Genomic DNA, 21497 nt, shown 5'->3' on the forward strand with positions numbered 1-21497 from the left:
GCTAAAGTCACTAATAGATATAATCTACATCAAAATAATACAATAGAAAGTAACAATAAATATTCGTATAAATTTAGTTTTCTGATGCTAAGTGACACGGCAGTGGCGAGAATGCATAAGGTCCCATATTACAAAGGAAGGTAAAATAGTGGGCCAGCCATGATCCGCCAAGGGAGATAGAGAAAAGATGACGATAGGGGTGGACACTAGACAGACAGAATGGGGAGGTGAAAGTCCAGTGACATTGATGTCCAAGCTGTATTGTAGTGCCATCTACAGTTTCTGTATAGTGCTGCAGGTCTGGTGAGAGGATTAAAACTTTATTTTGAAAATGAACTCCCCAAACCAGATATTCCTTAATGTGAGCTAGTAATTTAATTTGATGTATTAGGATCCCCATTAGCAGACGCCAATGGTGACAGCTAGTCTTACTGGGGTCCGATGCATAACGAAAAATACATTACAGGCAAAAGACCTTACAATTTACATTTAAAAACATTAACATGTAGTGTGTGTCTATATATATCAGTTACACATACATGTCAGTACAAACACACAAGTAGTTCACATGGGGGACAGGCAGTGTGCCATCAGATGTTGCGTTATTTGTTTTTTTCAAACCAGGTTTGCTGTTCACTTGCGCTATATAAGATGGAAGGGAGTTCCATGCACTCTTGGCTCTGTATAATGCTGTACATTTACTTGGATTTGTTCTGGACCTGGGGACTGTGATAAGACCCCTAGCGGCATGTCTGGTGGGGTAAGTGTGTGTGTCAGTGCTGTGGGTAAGTTGACCAAGTAAACAATTAGAAATGTCCAACACATTTCTTATAAAAACAAGAAGTGAAGCAGTCAGTCTTTTCTCAACTCTTAGCCAAGAGAAACTGGTATTCATAGTATTAATATTAGCCCTCTGATTATAATGAAGAGCAAGACGTGCAGCTCTGTTCTGGGCCAGCTACAGCTTAACTAGGTATTTTTTTTGCAGAACTTGACCATACGTCAGGCCAATAATCAAGATAAGATTATGTCATGACTATAGATCCCTATGGTGTTCGCTTTAGTGGATTTCTCTAAGAGAATGTCTGTTTCAATTGAAAAGGCGAATAGAAATGATAGACATCAACTGCATGATATGATCCAGGTCACTGCACCAATGTCACTATCCAGCCTACTGAGCTATATCCAAGAAATTAGTAACACTCATAATAACACTCATGCATCAATTTAAACAGATAAAGAAACAACTCAGGATATATTATTTAAAAATTAAATTTACTTCAAATGGATATGGTTTAAGAACAGTCATTGCTGTCAGGTCAAAGTTCAACAGTCAGAGGTTAACATAATATCCATATGTGAGTGCCAACTGCAGATACTGTATCAAACCATTTGGGACGGTTGAGACACCAGTCACAGTGAACCTTTAGGTGGTGTAAAAGTCTTACAACCAGATGGAGCCATGGATCAAGCCAGGTCTCTGGTGGAAATAGGCACCTCATAAGCACACATACTTTTATGATGCCCAACACATCTTCCCACAGCTAGAGTCACAAAGCAACCTTGTTTTGGAGGATGGCCTCTGAGCTGTAAAGCTGGTGTTTAATATACTGCAAGGAGAAATCAACTGCATACACTGACATACAAAACACAAACAGCTTCACAACAAAACAATGGCCTAATAATTCCCCCATCTCCCTTTAAATGTTCTATGTCGAAAGTAGGCTACAGAGTTGCAGCCAGGCAATCCACAAGAACTTATTCGTCAATGATTTTACACTCCCATAAAAGGCTGCTTGCACTTAGCAAACACATGGGTGGACTAAACTGGGCAATGTTTTATAGGCAACTATGGGATTATTACTATCAACTAGCTCGCCAAAAATAGCATTAGTAGACCAACAAGTTGCTATCCCTCTATTGAAAATAAATTATCATCGCTTTCGTAAAAAAGAGGGGTTGCTCTGTTCCCCACGGACCCCCTTCATCTCACGTTAGAGTCTTAGGTCGCGACGGTCTTTAGTTATCCATCATTTGGGTGGGAATGGTGGTCACATTTTCTTTACCGCTGCTCCTGCCGACAGCAAACGGTCCCGCTCGCGCACCTCCTCCTGTAGCTTGGCCTCGGTCACGCGCAGCTGGCGGATGGTTGCCTTCATCTCCTTCATCTTCACTTCCATGAGTGCGATGATGTCTCGCTGCTCGTTCAGCTTCCGAAGCAGTTCGGCCGAGGTGGTCCCGGTGGTCAGCGAGTACGCGTGGTCCAGCGGGTTGCTGACAACGCTGTAGTACTGCACAGTCTGCTGCTGGGCAGCGGCGTCTGCAGGGGGATCGTCGCCCCTGGCCAGGTCAGTGGAGCTGGAGACGATTGCAGTAAAACAGGACCCGTCACCCTGCGCGGCTGGATTTACTGGTCCGAGGTATTCGCCGTCCGGGCCGATCTGCACCACGATAGGGCCATCGGGGACTGCATCGCTCTGAGCGGTCTCAACGGATTCTGGGGCTGTCGAAACAACGTTGGTGATGACAATGCTGCCTGGACTGGGGGCTGGAACAGGCGCCGCCGCAGACGCTTTCCTGTTCCTGCCCCTTCGGTTCTTGCGTTCATTCACTCCTCTCAGCGGGAAGAGCGTCGGTACTCGAACGGTATAGGTCTTTCTGCCACCGGGAAAGTGTACGCTACAGACGCGGTGTCCCGTAGTGGGTTGGAAGGTACTAAAACAGCCGCTCACCCCGGCCCGGGAGATGTTTTTGAGCCAAATCTCCCTTTGCGTGGTATCCTTTGGAAATGTGTAGAACCGCAGCTCTCTGTCCCGATGAGAGTTGTTGTAGCAGCCAGGGACACAGCAGGTGAATCCAGGCATGTTTATTCAAACGAAAATCTGATAAACTTGTTATTCTATTGAAGTTTTGTATAATTTATTTTTGTTTCGTTCTTCCTCGCGTTGTTATCAAGCCGATCGGCCTCGAAGCGGAACTACACGTCCCACAATGCTTACAACTTCCTGTTTTGTGTCCTAAGCAGGTAGCCCCAAAAATATGACATTTTGTTTAGTGGTGCGCACAATTCATATGTTTTTAGACGTATTTGTGTATAATATCTCGGACTTTTATTATGTTGATAGATGCGTAACTATTGTATCCATTATTACTGCTTTCCAAGCAAGCGCGAATCAGAACTAAGAACTTAAATAAACTACAAGTTCCATAATGCAATCCATAAACTCTCATCACGCGAGTTTTCACTTGAATTTTAAACGCGGGAGCCACCCGCTAAAAGGTAAACACTAGCTAGCAAGCTGTTTATTGTATTTATTTGATAGTATCCTAGCAAGCTTAGGATACTTTCATAAAATAGCACATCAAAACGGTGATTTCCCACATAAAGAGGCGACACGAATCTAACGTATCGTGAACACGACTCGGTAGAATTCCTTGATTGTGTAAGTCAGTGTATGATATATCTAACTTTAGCTTAGCATGGATAGCTAACTTAGCAAGGTTTTATGTATTTATTTAATTTAATCCGTTAGCGAAGTTAGAGTTAACGCGTTAGTCACCCCACTTACTTTCAGAAGTAGTAAGCTATGTGTTTATTTGCATTAACGTTAGCTAGCAAGTACTAAACCAGTAATTAGCTAGTTAATTAAAGCTGTCAGTATGTCAATTATTTCCAGAATATCGATAAAACGTTGACTTCTTCTGTTTCGACAGACTGAACGTTATGCTATGGATTCTGTAGATGAGGACGTGTCTGCTCGAGTTCTCCTGCAAAGGGTAATTCATACGGAGTCCTCCAGGTCCCCAATTACCCGCAGGTAAATCAACACTGTCGAAAAGTGTCACCCACAGTACCTACTACTATCTATCAACTAAACTTGCTTTGGCAAGCGGTTGTCTACTGTTAGGTTGACAGGGTCTCTTGTCAACTGTGATATCTCAAGATAAAATGTGTAATTTTAATGGAATAAGCCATGTGTGTTATGTCCTCTCTAGTGCCTCCCAGGCTCAGTTCCAGTCCCCGGGGTCCAGAGTCAGACGTAGTATCAGACTAAGGAGGAGTGATGTTGGGGCCCTTACACCACAGGAGGCCCTCAAACAGAGCATCAAAAATAAGCTTCGAGAGGTCTGGTTAAACCGGGTCTACACTATGTGATTTTTGGCCCCAATTTTAGCTGTCCCAGACAAGTTTTTGAGATCTGAGACAAAATCCCAAATGTCCTTGCCTACTCTGGGTGCGCGGCCATCAGCTACGCTTGTTTAATGTGAGCGGATCAGAGACGCAATCAGAGGGCTACTGATCCTGTCTTTGAGCCGTCCCAGACATCCCAATATTTTCAAACATGTTTGATTTTATCTGCACAAAATCTGCAATGCTCTTGTAGTGTGACATATGCAATGACAATATTTGAGAACGGTAATCAGCAATAGCCAATGAGAGCTCTCCTGAGAAGGAGCCAGTGAGATGATGACATTGTATCGCATCACCCAGAATGTGTACTCTCGAGCAGGAGCGATGAATACTACTAGTATGTGATTGTCCTTGCCAAAGTGTCAAATCGTTACAGCTCTTTACACATAATGTTATTCAATTAAAAATGTATTGGTTAGATATTTCAACTCTGTAGGGCAAGCATGAATGTCTGACTGAAAACGTTTGAGGCTGCTTTGAGCCACAGCTCGTTCTAGCTATGGAATCACATCCTTGTCAAGACAGCATGGTTTAGAGAATCCTGTAGTGTCTGCCCGGCGTTACTTTGGAGATCTGTCTGTTTGTCTGTGTTGGGCAGAGAAACTGTTTTAAACAAGGCTTGTGTTGAGCTCATCGGCATTTTTTTTTTTTTTTCTTACAGAGCACTTCCAGGTTTTCCCTGCCAGTGCCACCCAGTAAGAGACGGACTATATCAGAGGGAGTCAGGAAGATGAACATGCCTGCACCAGCCACAGCCTCGCTTCTCTATGATGATGACATCACACCTAGATACCTACTCAGGGGGATCCTGCAGACAGGTGAGTGTTGTCATGTCACAGTGTGTGGGTCAGTGTTTTTAATATTGACTAGCGGTAAGATGGATGTGTTATTATATGCTCATCATGGGCACATTAGGGCCCGTTGTTCAGTGATCTTTGTCTTTGTTGCTCTTCTGTCTCCTCTCTGATTGGTCAGAGCCGGAGACATCCCTCCTGGTTCAAGACCGGCCAGTCAAGAAGGAGCCAGAGCTGCCTTACACAAACTCCAGTCTTCACAGCAACCGCCCAAGGTATGCTGACAGACAAGGACGATATCCTCAGAGGTGCACTCAGGACACACAACCTTCTGCATTATTGGTGTGGTGATGTGTTTGTGCGTTTACACCTTGTTTTTGTTTGTGCCTCCTAGTACAGGGCTGTCTGACTTGGATCTCCCTGACATGACCACCACAGTAAACCTGTCAAATACGGTGAAGGGACTAAGCAGGAAGCGACCACGTCGGAGTCTCAACATAACAGCATTCAACAGGCAGCTTGAACATGAAGGTAAGGTCAGGGTCAGCACTGTACAGTGTGTGCACATGGTTAAGTTTGTGTGACATCTGTAACTGCTGTTCTGAACGTGTTAGAGGGTGTGATTAAACATACTGGTTAACTGCTCTATATGAGAAGAGATTTTCTGTTCTACTCATTTTGACCCACTGACAATTCCACTTTTCATGGGTTCATGTTTAAATTAAATTGTATTTGTTACATTCTGCAAATACAACAGTTGTAGACTTTACCATTAAATGTTAGCTCATGAGCCATATATTAGTATTGTGAGTACATATACACTACCTTTCAAAAGTTTGGGGTCACTTAGAAATGTCCTTGTTTTTGAAAGATAAGCACATTTTTGGCCATTAAAATAACATCAAATTGATCCGAAATACAGTGTAGACATTGTTAATGTTGTAGCTGGAAACGGCAGATTTCTTTATGGAATATCTACATAGGCGTACATAGGCTCATTATCAGCAACCATCACTCCTGTGTTCTAATGCCACGTTGTGTTAGCTAATCCAAGTTGATCATTTTAAAAGGCTAATTGATCATTACAAAACCCTTTTGCAATTATGTTAGCACAGCTGAAAAATGGTTTCCTGATTTAAAGAAGCAAAAAACGGGCCTTCTTTAGTTTAGTTGAGTATCTGGAGCATCAGCATTTGTGGGTTCGATTACAAACTCAAAATGGCCAGAAACAAAGAACTTTCTTCTGAAACTCGTCAGTCTATTCTTGTTCTGAGAAATTCCATGTGCGAAATTGCCAAGAAACTGAAGGTCTCGTACAACGCTGTGGATTACTCCCTTCAAAGAACAGCGCAAACTGTCTCTAACCAGAATAGAAATAGGAGTGGGAGGCCCCGGTGCACAACTGAGCAAGAGGACAAGTACATTAGAGGGTCTAGTTTGAGAAACAGACTCCTCACAAGTCCTCAACTGGCAGCTTCATGAAATAGTACCCGCAAAACAACAGTCTCAACATCAACAGTGAAGAGGCGACTCCGGGATGCTGGCCTTCTAGACACTGGCCTTCTCGGACCATTCTCTTTTGCCCATCTTAATTTTAATTTTTTTTGGCCAGTCTGAGATATGGCTTTTTATTTGCAACTCTGCCTAGAAGGCCAGCCTCCCGGAGTCGCCTCTTCAATCTTGACATTTTGACTGGTGTTTTGCGGGTACTATTTAATGGGGTGGCGGGTAGCCTAGTGGTTAGAGCGTTGGGCCAGTTACCGAAAGGTTGCTAGATCGAATCCCTGAGCTGACAAGGCAAACATCTGTCGTTCTTCCCTTCTACTAGTAATACTCAACTAGTCTAAAGAAGGCCGGTTTTATTGCTTCTTTAAACAGTTTTCAGCTGTGCTAACATAATTGCAAAAGGGTTTTTTGATGATCAATTAGCCTTTTAAAATGATCAACTAGGATTAGCTAACACAACGTGGCATTGGAACACAGTGATGGTTGCTGGTGATGGTTGCTGATAATGGGCCTCTGTACGCCTATGTAGATATTCCACTAAAATCAGCCGTTTCCAGCTACAATAGTCATTTACAACATTAACAATGTCTACACTGTATTTCGGATCAATTTGATGTTATTTTAATGGACCAAAAAAATAGCTTTTCTTTAAAAAAACAGGAAATGTTTAAGTGACCCCAAACTTTTGAACGGTAGTGTAGTCAGTGCAAGAAAGGATCCATGCATATAATTCATGGTTACATGGACTAACTATTTAATAGTCTTCTGGCTATTTAGCAGTATTATGGCCTGGGGGTAGAAGCTGTCTCGGACCATGTTGGTTAGGAGTCTGATGATGGATGTATTCATTTTCTTATAGAATTTTATGTTTGGATTCCTTGTTTGCAGGTGGAGAGGGTGAAGTTGGCAGTGCAACAGAAAAAGACCTCTCATCCCTGTCTTCTGCCTCTCCAAGGTAAAGAGCTGCAAATTGGAAAAACTTCTGCTCATTGAATTTCAGTGGTGAATGTCAGAAATGTAACTGAGGCTGTTTTCTCACACATTTTCTAGCTCTATCACCTTCTCCCTGAAAACACCCTTTGTGGATGTTCAGACTGAGAAAAGTGGATTTCAAAGGAAGGTAACAAATCGTAAAAAAATTTGCCTTGAGGAGTTTGACAAGGCCCTACAGAATCGACAGGCAGCGATGGGTGGAGACCCTGGTAAGCCCCTTCCTCTGCATCCTATCTCATTTCTTCCCCCCTTATAACTCTGCTTGTCTTTTGTTCGGTGTATTATATTGTTTGATATGTACTTAAATTATCTGGAACAATATGAGATTGAGACTCTTATGTAAGACTACATTTTGTGTGAAGAGTAGAACTTAAACCTAGTTCTTCCACCTCTCTTTTTCTCTTCCCACGCCCACCTCCCTTTCCCTGTTTTTCAGAGTTGAGTGTTAGGGAGGATCAGCAGGGTCTCAGTGAGACCGTTCGGTCTGAGGGGTTCACCTTGGGACTGAGTGACCTCACCGCTCCTGACATCACCCATGACATCATCACCAGCAACACAGCGCTCTACTCCCTGCCTGTAGACACAGCAACAACCTTCACTATCACCACCCAGGACAAAGACACCATCACAGGAACACAGATCCAGCGAGAAATGGGAGGAATGAAGGATGAGGATGAGAAAGATATGGAGGGGGTAGAGGAACAAAATGAGGACAAGATGGAATTAGACAACAAAGATGGAGAGGATTTGGCTGGAGATGCTGGGCAGAGAGAGGACTCAGTGAGACAGAAGGAGTCCAAATCACAGACTGAAGAAGTAGAAGCGGTAGCTGACTCCCAGACAGAAGAAGAGGACGAGGTGGCTGAATCTCAGACAGATGAGGACGAGGTGGCTGAATCTCAGACAGATGAGGACGAGGTGGCTGAATCTCAGACAGATGAGGACGAGGTGGCTGAATCTCAGACAGAAGAGGACGAGGTGGCTGAATCTCAGACAGAAGAGGACGAGGTGGCTGAATCTCAGACAGAAGAGGACGAGGTGGCTGAATCTCAGACAGAAGAGGACGAGGTGGCTGAATCTCAGACAGAAGAGGACGAGGTGGCTGAATCTCAGACAGAAGAGGACGAGGTGGCTGAATCTCAGACAGCAGAGGACGAGGTGGCTGAATCTCAGACAGCAGAGGGCGAGGTGGCTGAATCTCAGACAGCAGAGGGCGAGGTGGCTGAATCTCAGACAGAAGAGGACGAGGTGGCTGAATCTCAGACAGAAGAGGACGAGGTGGCTGAATCTCAGACAGAAGAGGACGAGGTGGCTGAATCTCAGACAGCAGAGGACGAGGTGGCTGAATCTCAGACAGCAGAGGGCGAGGTGGCTGAATCTCAGACAGCAGAGGGCGAGGTGGCTGAATCTCAGACAGCAGAGGGCGAGGTGGCTGAATCTCAGACAGAAGATGATGTTGCAGATGAAGGGGGACAGGTAGTGGAAGAAGGGCAGGAAAAAAGATTGGCATCACAGAGTTTAACACACAATGAAATGCACATCAGTCGGAGAGCTTATTGCTCAGAGGGTGGCGGCAAGGTTGCTGGAGTGATTGAAGGAGGGAGGGGCTACAAGAGCATGGGAGCAGCGCTCCATCCTACAGAGACTGGTGAGACAGGTTGGTAATGAGAGCATGATGTGACATTGGCTGATGTGGACAGTATTTCACTGCTTGTCAACAAGACTGTTCAGTCTTTTTCAAGTTTGAAAAATAATATTTGTGGGTCTATTCTATTATTTAATGTAGTATTTGTGAGACTGTTTTATTGATGTCTTTGTGTGTTTTGTAGGTTGGGCAGGCAGAAGGTCAGAGGGGGACACGGCTGGTGAGTGGCACAGCGGGCCGGAGGTAGGCGCTAGTGAGAGCGCCCACACCCGCACAGTAACCCTTGGCAGTGTCCCTCCCTCCCTGTTGCCCCAGGAAGATGAGCAGGAGCTGGAAGGTTTGAGTAGAACTGGCACCAGCCGTGGCAATGAGGAGATGGAGAACTCCATGCCTCCTTTAGAGATGACCTTTGAACCTGAGAACAACGCCCCTCACAGCAGCAACTCATCCCTGCACCCCATCACTGCCCAGAGCCCAGCTGAGCATGAGGAGGACTGGGATGATGTGGAAGAGGAGGATGGTATCCGGAGTGAAGGTTGGATCCACAAAATCTGTATTCAGGTGTGTGTGTGTGCGTGCGTATATGTTGTGATGACTAACCCCTTCTTTCCTACAGAGCTGTCCATGAAGACTCCTGCGTTTGTCAGAGAGAAGAGGAATGCTCTGCCTATTGACCCCCTGGCCACACCCACTGTTCTCAAAGACCTTCAACCAAGGCAAGTCACACACAAACACATGCAATCATTTTAGTAGTAGTATTGTGTGCAAGCTTGTGACCTAATCTGTTGTGTTTTGGGGCCTCAGTGTTTTGTCTGGTGCTGGAGCTGCGGTGAAGCCCAAAGCGGTGAGGGGAAAGCGGACTGGATCAGCCAAGAAGGATCCTGGTCTCTCTAAGAGCTACATCATGAGCGTGTTCAAACACTTCGCCAAGACCAAGGTGTCTACAGATGTCTATCCTGTCCTAAAGGAGATGTAAGAATCTACACCCATCTTAGGGGAAAGTGCTTATGTTCATTAACTTGCACATCAAGTGATTTAGTGATGTACCGATCTGTTTAAAGACAAGTTGCATTCTGATATTTTCCCTTTATCGTTGATGTTAAATTATATGTATTAGTGACAGAATAGAGGACTTTCTTAATGATCATGTATTGATGGATGAATGCATGTGTAACATTTACTTACCAGAATGGAGCGCTACTTTGACCGACTAGCTGATGACTTGGAAACGTTTGCTGCTCACGCCAAGAGGAAGACCATTGAGGTAGAGGACGTAGAGCTGCTGATGCGGAGGTTTGTTTATAGCTGTGGTTCGTCAGGTGGTAAACTGTACAGTATGTACTATAATCCCCTTCTCGTGTGTGTGCGTGCATTCGTCTTTCTCTAACTCTGTTTTTCTCTCCAGACAGGGGTTTCTGACTGACAGCATGCCAGTAAATGTGTTGATTGAGAAATATCTCCCAATGGAATCCCGAAAGCTCCTCATTCCCGTGGCAACAAGTGGTAACTACGTCATTCCCAAACCGAGGAGAAAATGATCAGCCTATACTGAGAATGATCAGCCCAAATCATAATGTGGGCTGATGTTGTATATTTGATTGAATATCTATGAACAGCTGTTCATGTATTATTTGTAGACAGTCATTCAAACACAGCCAGTACAAGACCATGTAACCTGGTGTAAATGTGTTGTATTTGTTTGAATATGGCTTTGTCTTTTTATATTTGTCGAAAATATTACTGCAAAAAATGTATTTGATTTATTCAGTAGTCTGGCATTTGTAAGGGCCTTTGGATGAGAAAGGAGACTGAGGTTAGGAGTGGCTTGGCTTCCATCAAAGCAACCTGAAAGACACAACCAATACAAGCACTGTAGTTTGTAGATACTAATCTAATGCCCTCTGTTCTCATGCTGCCCCCAGTTTTCAAAATCGACCCAGCTAATCACAGTACAGTCAGAATAAAAAAAGCAATCATTCAAACTTTCGCATTCGATACTTTGGGGTGTGATCATTACTCCAATTCTGTTTCAAAACGTTTTGCAACAAACCATTTACTCCAAACAGAATATGCAAACGACCGTTTCTATTGGACTAATTCAGGTAGGCCCGTTTTCGTTTGCCTTGTTTGCTTCCGTTTGGTTCTTGGTAAACGGTCAGTTTTCAGGCAGTACACACCGACTGCGTTATGGTACACTAGAAGTACATTCATTTCCAGTGGAATGCTGCGTTTGCCTTGCAGCATTGCGTTGGAGGCAGTTGTAATGTGTTGTGTAGTAAATCGAATGTATGCATTAAATTGTATGCGTAGACTAGTAGAATGTTGAATTTTTGTTGCACACATATGCAGTAAAAAAAAAAGTGGGATTCCATAATAAAAAGTTTGATTGCATAATTTCTTTACATATTTTATTAATTTATTTGCCAAGTAGCACACATATTTATTCGACGAAATCCAAAAATCTACCTCCAAAATGCATAGTTTTGGAGCGAAATGCAATAATAAATAGTCGAGATACCAGAGTAGGCTCTTTCAACAATGAGACCAACATTGTGGAAGGTGGTCTTGATCGCGCTGTTGGGCCGGTGTTCGGGACCAGCCCTGCGGAAAGCGAAGGTCTCTGTGGGTCCAGCAGGAGAGTTCCACCGTGTCATTCAAAAGCTTCGACTGGAGAGGAATTTCGAAGTTACTTTCGTCTGGACCGCAGCCAGTTCAATCACCTGCTCCAGATTGTTGGAGCCAGGATCGCCTGGATGGAAACTGTAAGAAATTGTAATAGATACTGGAAACTGGTTATAACAACTTCTCAACACAAGCTATACTTTGCACAACATGCACCCATCCCCCCTCTTCTCCCAGACACATTCTGCTCTCATCAGATACCAACCACAGACACAGACACACACCCACACCCAGAACAGGCCCCTGCAACAACAACACGCACACCCATTCTTTTCAAGGTTGGGACTCGAAGACAAAGAACAATGTTAAGAGCCAATGGAACGTCGACACCAGGCCCGAACAGGACTACCCACGACCCAGATCAACCAATTCGACGAACAGACTCCCAGAATATACCTACGTCATTTTACTGTATAAAATAAATGCACACCATGTTTCGGGGCTCTTTTCCGATAGTTCCCTAAGAACTGAACGAACGAGTCCGTGCAGCACGCTTTGCCAGATATCTTTACCTTTGAATAAACTGCCTTTACTATACCTTATCCACCTTGTCCAGTGTCTCAACTTGGTCTCAGTTCTCCAGTAACTGTTTTATCAACAAAACCAACTACCGGGAATCCATCAGCCCAGTTGAACGCCTGGCGATTTCTCCCGTAAGCTAAATTCGAGTACATTTTTAAAGCCTTTGATACCGTAATTGATTGATATTAGATATATTTTATGTGCAACCTAGCTAGCTGAAGGGCTCTCTAGTTAATAGCCCCTATGTGACATCAGATGTACTTTTACAGAATGTTCATTCGTACTATAACTTCCCAAAATTGGTTTAAAATCCTTTAATGATGCAATGTTACCAAATGAAAGAAAGTTGGGGTGCCTTCTGCCCTGAAGAAGGTAGGCTAGTCTTCTCCAGGACCCCTTGTTCAAGACAGTCATTCATTAAATTCTTATTGGAATTACTTACACTCTTAGAAAAAAAGGGTTCCAATAGTGTCCTGCTTCCCCCATAGGATAACCCTTTTTGGTTCCAGGTAGAACCCTTTGGGGGAAAGGTTATACATGGAACCGAATAGGGTTCTCCTATGGGGACAGCTGGAGAACCCTTTTAGGTTCTAGATAGCACGTTTTTTTCTAAGAGTAGAGTTGGGCTACAGTTTGATACAGTCAGACTGAATTGTATTGTTTCAAGGCATTGTTAATGATCGTTGATGACTTACAATATAATTAGAGCATAATAAACTAATGAGGTAGGTATGAGTAGATATGTGGGTGGAATTTCAAGTTACACACAAAATTGATAATTATTTTGAATTATATTTCAGATTCTTGGCGACGGGACTCCTACAGAACCATGGGATTCAGCTTCGGAGTTGAACGGTCCACAGTGGTAGGCATTGTCCCCTCTGTGGCACAAGCCATTTGGGACTGTCTGGTTGGTGAATACATGTCTGTCCCCAAGGAGGAAGACTGGAGGGCCATTGCTGCCGAGTTCCTGGAGAGGTGGAATTTCCCCAACTGTCTTGGCTCCATTGCCGGGAAACATGTAGTAATCCAGGCTCCACCGTGCTTGGGTTCGCAATTCTACAACGAGGGTACATATTAAGTTGTACTCTTGGCTGTTGTAGATGCCATCTACTCTTTCCATGTCGTCAATGTTGGTGCTTACGACAAGGGAAGTGATGGCGGGACCCTCCGGGACTCTGCCTTTGACCAGGCACTTCAGGATGGCACCCTGGAGATTCCACCACCTGCATCACTCCCTGGTGCTGAAGATCTGGGACCTGTTCCCCACGTCTTTGTCGGCAACGAGGTCTTTCCTTGAGACCCAAACCTCCCTAGGCCCTACGCTGGACACCAGCTGCCATTGCCAAAGGCTGTAAGGATCTTTAACAAACGACTATCCAGGTCAAGGTTAGTTGTTGAATGCATCTTTGGGGGTCTGGCAGCCCGATGGAGAATGTTTCGGAGAGTGCTTGATCTCAGCCCCTCAAATGTCGATGCCTGCGTGAAGACCACATGTGTTCTACACAACATGTGTTCTCCACAACTACCTGCAGAGGTCATTCCAGGAGCCACTCCGGATGGAGACGGGCACGCCAAATGGTCACCTACCTGATGTCACCGGGGCAGGTGCCAACAACACCCCCAGGCAGGCACTCCAGGTGAGGGAGAAGCTGACAACCTACTTCATCGCCGGCAGGTGAAGTTCCATGGCAGTATGCCGTGGAGTGAAACGGCTCTTAAGAGCCCCCTAACACCAAGGTTATTTTAAGAACCATCTACCGTTGTCCACAAAATAGCAGGACCTCTGAGGTTACAAGACACAGTTAGTATGATAATGGGAAAATGTAACCTAGGGTCCATACAAATAGTACAGTTTACCACCATCTTCACTGGTCTGACAAAATGCAGGTGGAAAAAAAACAATTAGGAAGATAATGTGTTTTACTTTCATCTTGTCTTAATTAGCAGATTAAGTCTAAATGAGATATTAATAAACAAATGAAACTATGAAAACATAATTTAATAAGTATTCAAGTACAGGAAAGAACATGACAGGTGTGTGTTGTAAAAATGTTAGTTTTTTTACTATTGAAAGAGGTGTGTGTGTGTGTGTGTGTGTGTGTGTGTGTGTAAAAATACAACAATTAAATGTGTAGCCTGTAATCTGTATGAGAACAAGAGCATATATTTTTTTGCACAACTGCAGACAGATACAGGGACTACTCCATAAAGCCTATACGTAGTAGGGAACTTCAGACATTGCCATAAAGAAAGAAAGGGCAGGGCACTGGAGATCTGAGGTACAGAGAGGAGAGGTGTGTGTGTGTTTGAAAAAACTAAAAGTGAATGCAGCCACAATACAGATAAACACACATTTAACCTTTAGTATTGTAAATGAACAAGAAAATCAATTCTCAGGTGTGTCAGTATTCATGCAATCTATGTACAACTAATAATGAATGCTATCCTAAATATTGAGAAACGATTTACTTTATGAGTTCAATGAATTGTAAACTAAAAAAAGTCTACTAACAAGGACATAGTAAGCGGAATAAGGACAGTTGGAAAATCTCAAATGGAGGACAGTTGAAAAATCTCAGTTGCAGTTCCTTGATTCCTCACATCTGTCCTCACCTCCCACTCAAAACCCATTGGAGGAGAAGGTCAAAACAACAACCAGACAACTCTTCCTCCTGTCCTTCCTGTGAGCTGGTCGGCTAAATTGACACCATCTCTGGAAGGGAAGAGAAAAACAACATACAAGCATTCGCCAGCAGCATACCACCCTGCATACCACTGCAGGCTTGGTTCTGAAGCTAAGCCGGGTTGGTCCTGGTCAGTCCCTGGATGGGAGACCAGATGCTGCTGGAAGTGGTGTTGGAGGGCCAGTAGGAGGCACTCTTTCCTCTGGTCTAAGAAATATCCCAATGCCCCAGGGCAGTGATTGGGGACACTGCCCTGTGTAGGGTGCCGTCTTTCGGATGGGACGTTAAACGGGTGTCCTGACTCTCTGAGGTCATTAAAGACCCCATGGCACTTATCGTAAGAGTAGGGGTGTTAACCCCGGTGTCCTGGCTAAATTCCCAATCTGGCCCTCAAACCATCATGGTCACCTAATAATCCCCAGTTTACAATTGGCTCATTCATCCCCCTCCTCTCCCCTGTAACTATTCCCCAGGTCGTTCCTGCAAATGAGAACGTGTTCTCAGTCAACTTACCTGGTAAAATAACGGTAAAATAAATAAATAAATAAATAAAATTACATAATATAACACCATAAAATGTGAGATTTATGTTAACTAAATACTGCTTGTGTAGTTTGTGGCATGAATGTTGGAGAAGTGTGGTACAGTTGGTAATTCTGGCTGTTTACTCATGGAATTTGTATTTCAGATCAAAAGATGAATATGACAGGCAAATATTTAGACAGCAAACTGTTGTTTTAGGATATTTTCTATCCCAGAAACAGCTATACATTTGCCTCATATTAATCCTTTCATCTGAAATACAAATTAGCCTACATGAGTATACTGTAAAAATGACCTACTTTACTAATCAAAACTTATGACACTACCTGTAATATGTTGAAAAAAAAAAAAAAAACATTGAACTTGTCATCGAAAAGCAGCAGAAGAATTTTAATCTTGACTGCTGCTTTTCTTTGCTGAGGCAGCCTCTTCAGGGTTGGCAACAGGCTCATTGCAAAGAGTGTCTTTTCATCCTCAATGTGAGGATCAGGTTGGGCTGCAAATCCTCTCGACGGCTTGGAGGAGCCTCTGCTGAAAAGAGTTGAGTGGATCTTTGTTCCTCTTCATTTCTCCATGTTTGTCTCCACGGCCACATCCTGTTCAAGGTCCTCGGTGGTCACTTCCATGAGGGTCATAATAATCTCAGGTGTTCCTAGATCCAGGGGTGCTTGCTCCATTATCATCTTCCATGGTTCCATGGTTCCATGGTGGTGGTCATACTTGTGGATGTTGTAGAGGGTCTCGCTGCACTGGTGATGGTCGCACTAGTAGATGACAGAGGGTCTCGCTGCACCGGTGGCACCCATACTTGTGGATGAAGTAAAGGGTCTGGCTGTAAAATTGCCACTCGTTTCCCTAGGCACAATAAATGGATCCATAAAATAAAGAATGTGGCAGAAGCACCAAGGCTGCTGGCCTGAAGCTGCAGACTCAGACCTCTTCTTCTCTTTCTCTGCCCTTCTCCCGCTCTGATACCTGTCCCCGTGTCCTCTCCACTTCCTCCCACAGTCTTCTTCTATATAGACATGAACATAAGCCAAACCATCACTGAGCATAACTATAGTTATTAGATAGCTATCATGGACATGGCACCTAATGTACAGAGTTATTTGACCAAATGATCAGGGGTAGTATCTACCATCATTTCTATTAATTTGACATTCCCACACTCTCACACCCTCTTTCAAACATGATTATTTGGGCAAGTTATCAGGGGTAGTAACTATTTATATTACACAAACACCTCATTGGCTAGGTCAGCTAGCCACATCTAGCACAAGCTCACTACTAAACTGACAATCCTACTGTCGTGGACACTTGTCTCCAAGCAGCATTTTTTTGTGTCAAAAAGACACGGTTTTGAGGACACTGCGAAAATGATTCTCTCCATGTGTCCAACCGCATTCGACAGTCTGGAAAAGATACCTGCATCAGTATAGTTGCCTTGCTGCATAAAATGTAATGCTGCATAGTGGCAAAGCACTGTCGGTGTGTTCGAAACGTAATCCTTCTGTAGCCCTCCCCTACGCAGCGAACAGAAACATTATTTCGGTGAAGCTCCCAATACATCAAGACCCACGTCTCACGCCATTGGCCGTTTGATAGCCAATGGGCTCTCAGTAACGCTTCCATTGCCGCGTCCTAGGAGAAGCGTTCTGCATTCCTCGTCCAAAGCGGCAAAGTAGCTAGCTAGCAACCGTCGGAGAACGACAGTGAGCTAAATAACATGCTATATGTAAATTGAGCACACTCGCTAACGAATTAGATAAATTCTACTCGTAATCCTCTGTTTTTTTAGATACAAAACTACAGTTATGCTGGTGGTGGGACTGCCTCGCTCTCCCCACTTTGTCTGTATAACGTTAGTTGCACTGTGTCCTGCTACCAGGTCCCCTAAGGCAAGTTTAATTTTTTTTTTTAACTAGGCAAGTCAGTTAAGAACAAGTTCTTATTTACAATGACTGACTAGCCCGAACCAAACCCTAACGACAGTGGATCAATTGTGCGCCACCCTATCACAGCCAGTTGTGATACAGCCTGGAAACGAGCCAAGGTCTGTAGCGACGCCAATAGCACAGACCCTGGAAAGAGGTTGATAACAATGATGTACATATGTCTGTTTAATAAAGCTGATTATCAGTCGATAAAAAAAAACTTGTCTATTACCACTAAACTTTTTGGTTTTGAATATATAAATATGTTAATTATCTGCCAATCAGCTGACCCCTGTGTCTTCCCCTTAGGAGAATACTTACCGTGCAGTACCGAAGAGCCCTCACTGCTGCTCGATCATCCTACTTTTCCAACTTAATCGAGGAAAATAAGAACAATCCAAAATTTCTTTTTGATACTGTTGCTAAGCTAACTAAAAAGCAGCATTCCCCAAGAGAGGATGGCTTTCACTTCAGCAGTAATAAATTCATGAACTTCTTTGAGGAAAAGATCATGACCATTAGAAAGCAAATTACGGACTCCTCTTTGAATCTGCGTATTCCTCCAGGGCTTAGCTGTCCTGGATCTGCACAGCTCTGCGAGGGCCTGGGATCGGGAGAGACACTTAAGTGTTTTAGTACTATATCTCTTGACACAATGATGAAAATAATCATGGCCTCTAAACCTTCAAGCTGCATACTGGATCCTATTCCTACTAAACTGCTGAAGGAGCTGCTTCCTGTGCTTGGCCCTCCTATGTTGAACATAATAAACAGCTCTCTATCCACCGGATGTGTACCAAACTCACTAAAAGTGGCAGTGATAAAGCCTCTCTTGAAAAAGCCAAACCTTGACCCGGAAAATATAAAAAACTATCGGCCTATATCGAATCTTCCATTCCTCTCAAAAATTTTAGAAAAACCTGTTGCGCAGCAACTCACGGCCTTTCTGAAGACAAACAATGTATACAAAATGCTTCAGTCTGGTTTTAGACCCCATCATAGCACTGAGACTGCACTTGTGAAGGTGGTAAATGACCTTTTAATGGCGTCAGACCGAGGCTCTGCATCTGTCCTCGTGCTACTAGACCTTAGTGCTGCCTTTGACACCATCGATCACCACATTCTTTTGGAGAGACTGGAAACCCAAATTGGTCTACACGGACAAGTTCAGGCCTGGTTTAGATCTTACCTGTCGGAAAGATATCAGTTTGTCTCTGTGAATGGTCTGTCCTCTGACAAATCAACTGTACATTTCGGTGTTCCTCAAGGTTCCGTTTTAGGACCACTATTGTTTTCACTATATATATTTTACCTCTTGGGGATGTTATTCGAAAACATAATGTTAACTTTCACTGCTATGCGGATGACACACAGCTGTACATTTCAATGAAACATGGTGAAGCCCCAAAATTGCCCTCGCTAGAAGCCTGTGTTTCAGACATAAGGAAGTGGATGGCTGAAAACTTTCTACTTTTAAACTCGGACAAAACAGAGATGCTTGTTCTAGGTCCCAAGAAACAAAGAGATCTTCTGTTAAATCTGACAATTCATCTTGATGGTTGTAAAGTCGTCTCAAATAAAACTGTGAAGGACCTCGGCGTTACTCTTGACCCTGATCTCTCTTTTGACGAACATATCAAGACTGTTTCAAGGACAGCTTTTTTCCATCTACGTAATATTGCAAAAATCAGAAATTTTCTGTCCAAAAATGATGCAGAAAAATTAATCCATGCATTTGTTACTTCTAGGTTAGACTACTGCAATGCTCTACTTTCCGGCTACCCGGATAAAGCACTAAATAAACTTCAGTTAGTGCTAAATACGGCTGCTAGAATCCTGACTAGAACCAAGAAATTTGATCATATTACTCCAGTGCTAGCTTCCCTACACTGGCTTCCTGTTAAGGCAAGGGCTGATTTCAAGGTTTTACTGTTAACCTATAAAGCGTTACATGGGCTTGCTCCTACCTATCTTTCCGAGTTGGTCCTGCCGTACATACCAATACGTACGCTACGGTCACAAGACGCAGGCCTCCTAATTGTCCCTAAAATTTCTAAGCAAACAGCGGGAGGCAGGGCTTTCTCCTATAGATCTCCATTTTTATGGAACAGTCTGCCTACCCATGTGAGAGACGCAGACTCGGTCTCAACCTTTAAGTCTCTACTGAAGACTTATCTCTTCAGTAGGTCATATGATTGAGTGTAGTCTGCCCAGGAGTGTGAAGGTGAACGGAAAGGCTCTGGAGCAACGAACCGCCCTTGCTGTCTCTGCCGGGCCGGTTCCCCTCTCTCCACTGGGATTCTCTGCCTCTAACCCTGTTACTGGGGCTGAGTCACTGACTTGCTGGTGCTCTTTCATGCCGTCCCTAGGAGGGGTGCGTCACTTGAGTGGGTTGAGTTACTGACGTGAACTTCCTGTCTGGGTTGGCGCCCCCCCTTGGTTGTGCTGTGGTGGAGACCTTTGTGGGCTATACTCGGCCTTGTCTCAGGATTGTAAGTTGGTGGTTGAGGATATCCCTCTAGTGGTGTGGGGGCTGTGCTTTGGCAGAGTGGGTGGGGTTATATCCTTCCTGTTTGGCCCTGTCCGGGGGTTTCTTCGGATGGGGCCACAGTGTCTCCTGACCGCTCCTGTCTCAGCCTCCAGTATTTATGCTGCAGTAGTTTATGTGTCGGGGGGCTAGGGTCAGTTGGTTATACCTGGAGTACTTCTCCTGTCTTGTCCAGTGTCCTGTGTGAATTTAAGTATGCTCTCTCTAATTCTCTCTTTCTCTCTGAGAACCTGAGCCCTAGGACCATACGTCAGGACTACCGGGCATGCTGACACCTTGCTGTCCCCAGTCCGCCCGGCCTTGCTGCTATTCCAGTTTCAACTGTTCTGCCTGCGGTTACGAAACCCCTACCTGTCCCAGACCTGCTGTTTTCAACTCTTAATGATCGGCTATGAAAAGCCAACAGATTTATTCCTGATTATTATTTGACCATGCTTGTCATTTATGAACATTTTGAAAATCTTGGCTCTCTCTAATTTTCTCCTTCTCTCTTTCTCTCGGAGGACCTGAGCCCTAGGACCATACGTCGGGACTACCGGCCGTGGTGACTCCTTGCTGCCCCCAGTCCGCCTGGCCTTGCTGCTATTCCAGTTTCAACTCTTCTGCCTGCGGTTATGGAACCCCTACCTGTCCCAGACCTGCTGTTTTCAACTCTTAATGATCGGCTATGAAAAGCCAACTGAGATTTATTCCTGATTATTATTTGACCATGCTTGTCATTTATGAACATTTTGAAAATCTTGGCTCTCTCTAATTTTCTCCTTCTCTCTTTCTTTCTCTCGGAGGACCTGGGCCCTAGGACCATGCGTCGGGACTGCCGCCCGTGGTGACTCCTTGCTGTCCCCAGTCCGCCTGGCCTTGCTGCTATTCCAGTTTCAGCTGTTCTGCCTGCGGTTATGGAACCGCCACCTGTCCCAGACCTGTTGTTTTTCAACTCTTAATGATCAGCTATGAAAAGCCAACTGAAAATTATTCATGATTATTATTTGACCATGCTTGTCACTTATGAACATTTTTGAACATCTTGGCATAGTTCTGTTATAATCTCCACCCGGCACAGCCAGAAGAGGACTGGCCACCCCTCATAGCCTGGTTCCTCTCTAGGTTTCTTCCTAGGTTTTGGCCTTTCTAGGGAGTTTTTCCTAGCCACCGTGCTTCTACACCTGCATTACTAGCTGTTTGGGGTTTTAGGCTGGGTTTCTGTACAGCACTTCGAGATATTAGCTGATGTACGAAGGGCTATATAAAATAAAATTGATTGAAAATTGATTGATTAAGACTTGTGTGAGAAGAAACTTATTGGAGCGAGAAGTAGGTGAAGGCTCAGTGATTCATGAAAATAGTTAGAAAATGATTGTCTAGGATTTAATACCCATCATTACAATGGACTTGTATATAATGTAAAATATTACAATAGCTTTTGGTTGATTGACAAGTCGGAGAGTGCTCGC

General features: G+C 44.1%; 2 protein-coding genes across 13 annotated transcripts; one reads left to right on the plus strand and one right to left on the minus strand.

Moving 5' to 3' along the window:
• Positions 1-1256: 1256 nt before the first annotated feature.
• On the minus strand, positions 1257-2864 carry thap11 (THAP domain containing 11). The gene has a single exon (XM_055899564.1). It carries the CDS (start codon positions 2862-2864, stop codon positions 2052-2054), a length of 813 nt encoding a protein of 270 aa, XP_055755539.1. The 3' UTR covers positions 1257-2051.
• LOC129834507 (centromere protein T-like) lies at positions 2264-21323 on the plus strand. 12 transcript variants are annotated; one of them, XM_055899556.1, is made up of 16 exons: positions 2758-2850; positions 2957-3025; positions 3715-3818; positions 3997-4126; positions 4854-5010; positions 5168-5261; positions 5381-5517; positions 7381-7447; positions 7543-7694; positions 7922-9142; positions 9315-9665; positions 9747-9846; positions 9935-10102; positions 10319-10423; positions 10536-12465; positions 13135-21323. In XM_055899556.1, exons 3-15 carry the CDS (start codon positions 3730-3732, stop codon positions 10666-10668), a joined length of 2904 nt encoding a protein of 967 aa, XP_055755531.1. In that variant the 5' UTR covers positions 2758-2850; positions 2957-3025; positions 3715-3729; the 3' UTR covers positions 10669-12465; positions 13135-21323. The 12 variants fall into 12 exon arrangements, with proteins under 12 accessions (XP_055755527.1, XP_055755531.1, XP_055755529.1 ...); XM_055899554.1 differs by lacking the exon at positions 2957-3025 and having other exon boundaries at positions 2760-2850; positions 13135-17617; positions 17808-21323; XM_055899558.1 differs by lacking the exon at positions 2957-3025 and having other exon boundaries at positions 2760-2850; positions 13135-13974; positions 20550-21323.
• The last annotated feature ends 174 nt before the right edge of the window (positions 21324-21497 follow it).

The sequence above is a fragment of the Salvelinus fontinalis genome, chromosome 35, assembly GCF_029448725.1.
Source record: "Salvelinus fontinalis isolate EN_2023a chromosome 35, ASM2944872v1, whole genome shotgun sequence".
Classification (NCBI taxonomy): Eukaryota; Metazoa; Chordata; class Actinopteri; order Salmoniformes; family Salmonidae; genus Salvelinus; species Salvelinus fontinalis.

Bases quoted from the DNA above. Each gene is read 5' to 3' on its own strand.
- thap11 (XM_055899564.1), bottom strand. From the start codon at position 2,864: ATGCCTGGATTCACCTGCTGTGTCCCTGGCTGCTACAACAACTCTCAT.
- LOC129834507 (XM_055899552.1), top strand. From the start codon at position 3,730: ATGGATTCTGTAGATGAGGACGTGTCTGCTCGAGTTCTCCTGCAAAGG. The intron at 5,262-5,380 runs GTATGCTGACAG...TGTGCCTCCTAG, and splicing joins CTTCACAGCAACCGCCCAAG to TACAGGGCTGTCTGACTTGG. The intron at 9,847-9,934 runs GCAAGTCACACA...TTGGGGCCTCAG, and splicing joins CTCAAAGACCTTCAACCAAG to TGTTTTGTCTGGTGCTGGAG.